The 9,581-nt window shown below is 41.9% G+C and overlaps 1 protein-coding gene across 3 annotated transcripts; it reads left to right on the top strand.

Annotated features, from left to right (window-relative positions):
* The first annotated feature begins 2,670 nt into the window (after positions 1 to 2,670).
* On the top strand, positions 2,671 to 8,408 carry LOC311126227 (leucine-rich repeat-containing protein 20-like). 3 transcript variants are annotated; one of them, XM_084200241.1, is made up of 5 exons: positions 2,671 to 2,690; positions 3,502 to 3,594; positions 5,768 to 5,917; positions 6,984 to 7,151; positions 7,678 to 8,408. In XM_084200241.1, exons 2-5 carry the CDS (start codon positions 3,525 to 3,527, stop codon positions 7,815 to 7,817), a joined length of 528 nt encoding a protein of 175 aa, XP_084056367.1. In that variant the 5' UTR covers positions 2,671 to 2,690; positions 3,502 to 3,524; the 3' UTR covers positions 7,818 to 8,408. The 3 variants fall into 3 exon arrangements, with proteins under 3 accessions (XP_084056367.1, XP_084056365.1, XP_084056366.1); XM_084200239.1 differs by having other exon boundaries at positions 2,675 to 3,338; XM_084200240.1 differs by lacking the exon at positions 2,671 to 2,690 and adding an exon at positions 2,725 to 2,836 and having other exon boundaries at positions 7,678 to 8,209.
* The last annotated feature ends 1,173 nt before the right edge of the window (positions 8,409 to 9,581 follow it).

Genomic DNA, 9,581 nt, shown 5'->3' with positions numbered 1-9,581 from the left:
GTACATTATATTTATTGTAAATAATACTAAAATAAAGTTTGGGTATTTATGTTAATTTATTGCTCTCTCTGTTTTAGGAGGATTTCATAATTAATACAGTCGTCGTCAAACGTTTTGAGAATGACACAAATACTAATTTTCACAAAGTCTGCTGCCTCAGTTTTGATGATGGAAATTTGCATATACTCCAGAATGTCATGAAGAGTGATCAGAGTGATCAGAATTGCAAAGTCCCTATTTGCCATGAAAATGAACATAATCTCCAAAAAACATTTCCACTGCATTTCAGCCCTGCCACAAAAGGACCAGCTGCCATCATGTCAGTGATTCTCTCGTTAACACAGGTGAGAGTGTTGACGAGGACAAGGCTGGAGATCACTCTGTCATGCTGATTGAGTTAAGGAAACACGTGCCGTCATCATTGCTTTGCACAAAACAAAAAAGGCTTCACAGGCAAGGATATTGCTGCTAGTAAGATTGCACCTAAATCAACCATTTATAGGATCGTCAAGAACTTCAAGGAGAGAGGTTCAATTGTTGTGAAGAAGGCATCAGGGCACCCAAGAAAGTCCAGCAAGCGCCAGGACCGTCTCCTAAAGTTGATTCAGCTGCGGGATCGGGGCACCACCAGTGCAGAGCTTGCTCAGGAATGGCAGCAGGCAGGTGTGAGTGCATCTGCATGCACAGTGAGGCGAAGATTTTTGGAGGATGGCCTGGTGTCAAGAAGGGCAGCAAAGAAGCCACTTCTCTCCAGGAAAAACATCAGGGACAGACTGATATTCTGCAAAGGGTACAGGGATTGGACTGCTGAGGACTGGGGTAAAGTCATTTTCTCTGATGAATCCTCTTTCCGATTGTTTGGGGCATCCGGAAAACACCTTGTCCGGAGAAGACAAGGTGAGCGCTATCATCAGTCCTGTGTCATGCCAACAGTAAAGCATCCTGAGACCATTCATGTGTGGGGTTGCTTCTCAGCCAAGGGAGTGGGCTCACTCACAATTATGCCTAAGAACACAGCCATGAATAAAGAATGCCTTTTGCAGCATGATGGAGCACCTTGCCATAAGGCAAAAGTGATAACTAAGTGGCTCGGGGAACAAAACATCGACATTTTGGGTCCATGGCCAGGAAACTCCCCAGACCTTAATCCCATTGAGAACTTGTGGTCAATCCTCAAGAGGCGGGTGGACAAACAAAAACCCACAAATTCTGACAAACTCCAAGCATTGATTATGCAAGAATGGGCTGCCATCAGTCAGGATGTGGCCCAAAAGTTAATTGACAGCATGCCAGGGCGGATTGCAGAGGTCTTGAAAAAGAAGGGTCAACACTGGAAATATTGACTCTTTGCATAAACTTAATGTAATTGTCAATAAAAGCCTTTGAAACTTATGGAATGCTTGTAATTATACTTCAGTATACCATAGTAACATCTGACAAAAATATCTCATAACACTGAAGCAGCGAACTTTGTGAAGACCAATATTTGTGTCATTCTCAAAACTTTTGACCACGACTGTATGTTTGATTTTGTAAAACTATTTTGTTAGCTGATTAAAGTGTATGTATTTTTTCTCATGTTATTCATTCATTAGTAACACAACATATGCGTTTGACTCTTGTCTATGAAAACCATGATATGTACATTCACTAGAATGACCTGCTGTGAACTCAGTTGGGAATATTCATTCATTCTAATTCCATGGGTTCTGGAGTTCTCTGAGTTGAGCGATGCACTGTGCTGGATTGTTCGCATATTTACCTGAAACTACCACAAAAAAACTCATTCCTGACACAAAATAAACAATAAAGGTGGATGGAATTTCAGTTTTTAGAATGAACGAAAACTCTCTTCTCTCTTTTTTCTCAAAATTACTAATAAATACACCAAAATAAATGCCCCAAAAGTTCAGGAATGTAAATAAGCGTATCTCACTGTAAATATCCTACTTCTCAATAACTAAATCAGATATTTATTTTAATGTTTTATTTCACCTTTATTTAACCAGGTAAGCCAGTTGAGAACAAGTTCTCATTTACAACTGCGACCTGGCCAAGATAAAGCAAAGCAGTGCGATAAAAAACAACAACACAGAGTTACATATGGGGTAAAACAAAACATAAAGTCAGAAATACAACAGAAAATATCAAGTACTATGTAATAACTAATGTGTAACTGCTCAATAACCGGGGAACACTTGCAAAAAAAGTATATGCACTAACTGCATCTTCTGGCCTCATTCACCTGGCATGCTATTCACCATGAGTGATGAAATGTTGTGAATGAACAGAGAGTACCTATCAATACATGGCCATTGTCTTCAGGACCATTGACAAAGCACACTGAATAGTTGACCAGTCAGGGGGTTTCCAGAATAGTGTATGTGGCAGTACAACTCTGTCCTTACACAGCGGGCGAAGCCCTAACCAGGATCCTAAGGTAGGTGAAACTCTGAACTTCAGTTTTTATACTGTTATAACTCAACAATCAGTTGATCTTAGTCGCATGTGTGCGAATAGTGCTGATGCACTGTACACTGTGATGACACAACTTGATACAACGTAACACCCCGTTACAGCCTGATATTCATACAGATCAATCCTGCGTAAAATATGGGCTGAATTTAGATCTGTAGTTCTCAGTTATCTCTCTGAAACTTCCTTGCGCGCCTTTGACTCTCGTCAATACGGTAGGTTGGACTGTAGACGCGATGTAAATCTTGACGGAAGCAAGAGGCTTAAATAGTGTCTTTAAAGTCAAATGGCCCACAAAAACAAAGTATTTTAACGTATTGGACTGATTTGAACAATAACGTCGGAACAGGTCATCTGAAAAGTGCATTGATAGTCTTTATCTCGTTGTATCTCTTTGGCTAAAAATAGTCTGTCGCCAAATGTGTTTGAGAATGAATGGATTTGATTGGACAGAGCTTGCACTGACTCGCTAACTTTCGCAGCTGTCAACCACAGTTCAAGTTTAGGGGTAGATTGATGCATCTACGTTTATATATGCTTATTCTATTGCACTATCTATTATACAGCTCCCCACCCGGACGTCGTTTGTGGAATTATGAGTAGGCTACATTAGGAAACTAGCAATTTAACTATTACTACGAATTAAGCTTGCTTTAATAGCTAACTAACGGTTGTAGCTAGCCTATAACTCGACGTAGGACAGGTCATCAAGTTCTTCATGTGCTTTCTGTGAACTTTGTGAAGAGGACACAACGTTGCAGCAGTGGCTGACATATTGAACAAGATTCATTGTAACATTCCAATGTACAATAGAGGAGTCCTTGACACAAAGTTGCAACTAGCAAGCTTGTATGCATGATCTGGTAACATGTTAAAAATATCTCATTACCAAATTACATGGAGAAACAACAACTTGTTAACCTGATGAATAATATTTTAATATGCCAAAGAAAATTCAGTTGAAAATGTCTGGTTTGAAAATGTTTGTCTGAAGTATTACAACGACCTCTCCCCTCTCTACCCCAGGTGAGATACGTAGACCTAGCATAATGGCAGAGGCTGTGGCCAATGTTGCCCGGAGAGTCAATGCGACAGTGGAGGAGGAGAAAGATACTCTGGGTAAGTGAATTAAATCCTTTACATACAGTACCAGTCAAAAGTTTGGACACACCTACTCATTCCAGGGTTTTTCTTTATTTTTACTATTTTCTACATTGTAGAATAATAGTGAAGACATCAAAACGATGAAATAACACATATGGAATCATGTAGTAACCCAAAAAGGTGTTAAACAAATCTAAATATATTTTATATTTGAGATTCTTCAAGGTAGCCACCCTTTGCCTTGTACATAAGACAGAAAAGGAAGATACTATTCCCTATTGTCACGAGTGTCAGTGTAATGCGGTGGGTCGAAGTCAGGCGCAGGACACAGAACTCGAAGAAACGTACTTTACTGAGAAATGAGTAAAGAAATACAATACAGAAATCTCTCCACACAGGGAGGAACTAACCCGCTCACAAACGACACACGAAACGAAAACAACCACGCACAAAACACAATGGGAGCCACTGGGTTAAATAGGGAAGGAGTGATCACATAATGGGCAACAGGTGTGTGACAATCAGACAACAGGTGCAACATAGAAACAGAGAACTTAGATCGGCAGCAGCTAGTATTCCGGTGACGACGAACGCCGAAGCCTGCCCGAGCAAGGAGGAGGGGCAGCCTCGGCAGAATCCGTGACACCTATATACTACACTAGTTTTGAACAGGGCCCATAGGGTTTCTGGTTCCAAAGTAGTGCACTATAAAGGGAATAGGGTGTCATTTGGGATGCACTGTATGGAAAGAAATATGTTACTGGATATCTTAATTTTTTCAAGTGGAATTAAAAGCCATTTATAAGCATTTGGCCCACGGGTGGTTTTATTTGGCCCCCCAAGTGTTCTGAGCAAATGTTTTGTATAATTATAATTTTTAATTTTTTTGTAATGTGGAATTTTCATTTGTTGGACATAAAATACTTTAAAAATACCAGGAAATCAGCTCCAAGTGATTTAATTTAAGAAATCTGTTCCCAAGTATTCCCACGCATAATAGAGAGCCATCTGATCATATACAAATGTAAGCAAGGTTTGAAATGATCATGTTTGAATCAAACTTTATATCTGTTTGGGCTTCTTGCAGTACATTTGCAGTCTAAAAATGATTTCTAATTATGTTCCGGCCACCTGACCATCCACTCCAGGAAAAATAGTCTGGCGGCTGAATCTAGTTGATGATCCCTGATCTACAGGGACACTATATATACAAAAGTATATGGGACACCCCTTAAAATTAGTGGATTCGGCCATTTCAGCCACACCCGTTGCTGACAGGTTTATAAAATCGAGCACACAGCCATGCAATCTCCATAGACAAACATTGACATTACAATGGCCTTACTGAAGAGCTCAGTGACTTTCAACGTGGCACCATCAGCATGACAATGCCCCCGTGTACAAAGGAGGTCCATACAGAAATGGTTTGTCGAGATCAGTGTGGAAGAACTTGACTAGCCTGCACAGAGCCCTGACCTCAACCCCATTGAAAACCTTTGGGATGAATTGGAACGCCGACTGCGAGCCAGGCCTAATCGCCCAACATCAGTGCCCGACCTCACTAATGCTCTTGTGGCTGAATGGAAGCAAGTCCCCTCAGCAATGTTCCAACATCTAGTGGAAAGCCTTCCCAGAAGAGTGGAGGCTGTTATAGCAGCAAAGGGGGGGGACCAACTCCATATTAATACCCATGATTTTGGAATGAGATGTTCGATGAGCAGGTGTCCACATACCTTTGATCATGTAGTGTCTCTCCAGCATGTTGAGTCGTACTACTTCTGGCCAGCAGATGACAGTAAATGTGTTACCAAAAGTTCTACTTCCAGGATGATATTATGTTGTCCTCTCAGCCTGACTATGGCAATCAATTATATTGTCGTGAAGTTAATTGCATATTTGACATAAGAACCAGAGGGTTGCAGTAACGTTAGATTTGAACAATGATTGGAGGTATGACTGTAAAGTTTATATTGAAAATCCCCTCTTCAATATAACACTAATCTTCTTCAGCTCTAGGCCATGCTTTCTCATATGTGCATCCCAAATACCACCGTATTCCCTATGTAGTGCACTAGTTTTGAACAGAGCCCTATGGGCCTTGGTCAAAAGTAGTGCACTAAATAGGGAATAGGGTGCCATTTGGGATTCGATCATGGCCATTCCTAATTGTTCTCCTTTATGTCTTTAGATCTGTCGAACTGCAAACTGATAAGTTTCCCAGATGGCGTATTCAGGGTCCTCAACAGCGTTGCAGAGAAGATACACATCGTCACGTTGGCTGACAATGAGATGAAGGGAGTTACTGGCAAATTCTTCAAAACCTTCACTCAATTGAGAGGTAGCTATACATGCATACTTCCCCCCCTAACTAAACATGATTTAGTGGAGGGGCCTTTTACATAACACTATCACAAGTTATCAGATTGATAGCCTTAAAGCCTTTATCTTTAAGGTAGCATACGTCTTTGTAATAGCAGCCTAACACTAGCCTGGGGCCAGTATAGCAGCCTAACACTAGCTTGGTGGCCAGTATAGCAGCCTAACACTAGCCTGGGGCCAGTATAGCAGCCTAACACTAGCCTGGGGCCAGTATAGCAGCCTAACACTAGCCTGGGGCCAGTATAGCAGCCTACCACTAGCCTGGGGCCAGTATAGCAGCCTAACACTAGCTTGGGGCCAGTATAGCAGCCTAACACTAGCCTGGGGCCAGTATAGCAGCCTAACACTAGCTTGGTGGCCAGTATAGCAGCCTAACACTAGCCTGGGGCCAGTATAGCAGCCTAACACTAGCCTGGGGCCAGTATAGCAGCCTAACACTAGCCTGGAGCCAGTTAAGCAGCCTAACACTAGCCTGGGGCCAGTATAGCAGCCTAACACTAGCTTGGTGGCCAGTATAGTAGCCTAACACTAGCCTGGGGCCAGTATAGCAGCCTAACACTAGCCTGGGGCCAGTATAGCAGCCTAACACTAGCTTGGGGCCAGTATAGCAGCCTAACACTAGCCTGGGGCCAGTATAGCAGCCTAACACTAGCTTGGGGCCAGTATAGCAGCCTAACACTAGCCTGGGGCCAGTATAGCAGCCTAACACTAGCCTGGGGCCAGTATAGCAGCCTAACACTAGCCTGGGGCCAGTATAGCAGCCTAACACTAGCTTGGGGCCAGTATAGCAGCCTAACACTAGCCTGGGGCCAGTATAGCAGCCTAACACTAGCCTGGGGCCAGTATAGCAGCCTAACACTAGCCTGGGGCCAGTCTGTTTCGGCAAGAGCACAAACAGATCTGGGACCAGGCTAGCCTAATACACCAATATTCTACAAATGTTTGACTGAATGTGTTGAATCTGTGCAGGGAATATTCGGGTAAGTTAGCTAGTGATTTAGCAGTATTTTCCAATACCTTTTCAGAACTGGACTTGCACGGCAATGTGATCACTAAACTGCCAGACGTAGTTGGGGAGCTGGAGCATCTGACCAGCATCAACTTGGCCAACAACAAGTTGTCTGTCTTCCCTGAGAGACTGACGGAGATCCAGTCACTGGAAAGGATCAACCTGGAAGGGAATGATATCACTGGTAAGATGGAGTCAGTGCTGCATTCCCATTCTCTACCCTTCTTCCAAGGATTTAAATGCATTGGATTGGTGTTAGAATTGGCTGGAGGAAGTTAATACCATTGGATTGGTGTTCGAATTGGCTGGAGGAAGTTAATACCATTGGATTGGTGTTAGAATTGGCTGGAGGAAGTTAATACCATTGGATTGGTGTTAGAATTGGCTGGAGGACATTAATACCATTGGATTGGTGTTAGAATTGGCTGGAGGAAGTTAATACCATTGGATTGGTGTTAGAATTGGCTGGAGGAAGTTAATACCATTGGATTGGTGTTAGAATTGGCTGGAGGAAGTTAATACCATTGGATTGGTGTTCGAATTGGCTGTAGGGAGTTAATTGGCTGTACCGTTGTTTAATCCGTGAGAGAAAGTGAGCAAGTGCAGAGAAGTAGGAGAAGTGTGGAGAATCAGGAACCAGACTCTTTTGAACATTCATTGGCTCTTTCTCAATTGTCTAATAATGTGTCATCTCCTCATCTCTCCCACAGAACTCCCCATGGAAAAGTTGCAGGCCATGCCAGCTCTGAAGTGGATCAACTTGAAGTCAAATCCTTTGGACAACAACTTGTTAACTGCCATTCAGCAATTTCCTCAAACATTTGAAATTCAAACTACAACAGACAACTAGAAACATGTCTTCTTCTAAGATGGACATTCTATCCACACCCAGAGACAATGATGATTGCATGCTGTGCCTTCAGACTTTTTCAATAGTACAATTAATTGCTTTTGATTCTTCAGCGATTCGATTGTTTGGCCTCTATTTCATTACATTTTTCCATCCTGTTTGCTGCAGGGGAACTATCAACCTTGAGGCCTCTCCAGAACAGAACACGTGGGCCTACTGTAGTCGCTGCCATTGCTGAAAGTCCATTTGAGGTGGGCTCAGTTGAGAGATGACTAGATGTTGCTGTTTACACTTTACAGTAGCCTTTCCAGAGCACATCAAGAGCTACACCTAGTACATAGTCCTTATTAACAACGGGCCTCAGTGTTTTCATCACCAAAGGAATGGCAATTAGGTGCTACATATTTTTTATAGTCTTCAACCTATCAGCATAACTGGAGAGATGTGCTGTCTCTCCTTATGTAGAGGGAAATGAAATCAAGCAGTCTGAGTTTACTGTCAACACCCACGTTGTAGCTCACATGCCTCTGTGAATGGACTTACTTTACTCATTTAGAAAACACTGAATAAATATTTTGATTCCAAATTTTATTTCATCAGCTCCTTGGATTAATTTGCTTGCTAAATGTAGTCTATATAGTTTGGTTGATCGTTACAGTACCCATTGTGTGTGAATTTTAAAAATGATTAAATTATCTATTTTCAGAGCATGAAGACCAGGTTATTATCTGTTTTCAGAGCATGAATACCAGGTTATTATCTGTTTTCAGAGCATGAAGACTAGGTTATTATCTGTTTTCAGAGCATGAAGACTAGGTTATTATCTGTTTTCAGAGCATGAAGACCAGGTTATTATCTGTTTTCAGAGCATGAAGACCAGGTTATTATCTGTTTTCAGAGCATGAAGACTAGGTTATTATCTGTTTTCAGAGCATGAAGACCAGGTTATTATCTGTTTTCAGAGCATGAAGACCAGGTTATTATCTGTTTTCAGAGCATGAAGACCAGGTTATTATCTGTTTTCAGAGCATGAAGACCAGGTTATTATCTGTTTTCAGAGCATGAAGACTAGATTATTATCATGAATATAGATCCAAAAGATAAAGTGAATGATATCATGTATTTTATTTGCATTTACAATCTGTAAGATTGCCCTAAGGCACCATAGATCTCTGGTCAAAAGCAGTGCACTATTTAGGAAATAGGGTGCCATTTGGGACGTACACAGGTGGTGAAAGGTCACGCCATGGGCATAACACTTAAGCATGGTCTTAATTGGCCTATCTCTAACTACCAGTCAGCTCCATCTGTTTTAGTTTGAATGAAAAGGTACTCAAAAGCCCTGACATTTGCACCAGCTAATGCTATTATATTGTATCTCTACTACATTGTGGAGGAAACTGGGCATCCAAACACACTTACCAAGCGAGGACAAGTAATGTGTTGTATTTTGAACAGCCTCTGATCTTGTTGTCTTATACAGTAGTAGGGATCAGGGACTTACAAGGAAGCAGTAGGACTATGGAGCAAAGAGATTAGGTTAGACTACCAAGGGCCAATTATAGCTTTCTCAAGAGTCTACATTCACCCATGTACTGGGCTATATTTAACTGTGCAGTTATTGTAACGTTGAAGGTAGTTCCTTGTTCACATACTAACACAGAGCCTTATAGGATTGCCCCCCCCCCCCCACACACACACACACACTTCTGTTGTCTCACACACACACACACACACACACACAGATCAAGCCTGACGTCACCA

The sequence above is a fragment of the Coregonus lavaretus genome, assembly GCF_964263955.1.
Source record: "Coregonus lavaretus genome assembly, contig: HAP1_SCAFFOLD_355, whole genome shotgun sequence".
Classification (NCBI taxonomy): Eukaryota; Metazoa; Chordata; class Actinopteri; order Salmoniformes; family Salmonidae; genus Coregonus; species Coregonus lavaretus.
Note: the sequence above shows the minus strand (reverse complement) of the source record. Positions and strands in the feature narration are given on the sequence as shown.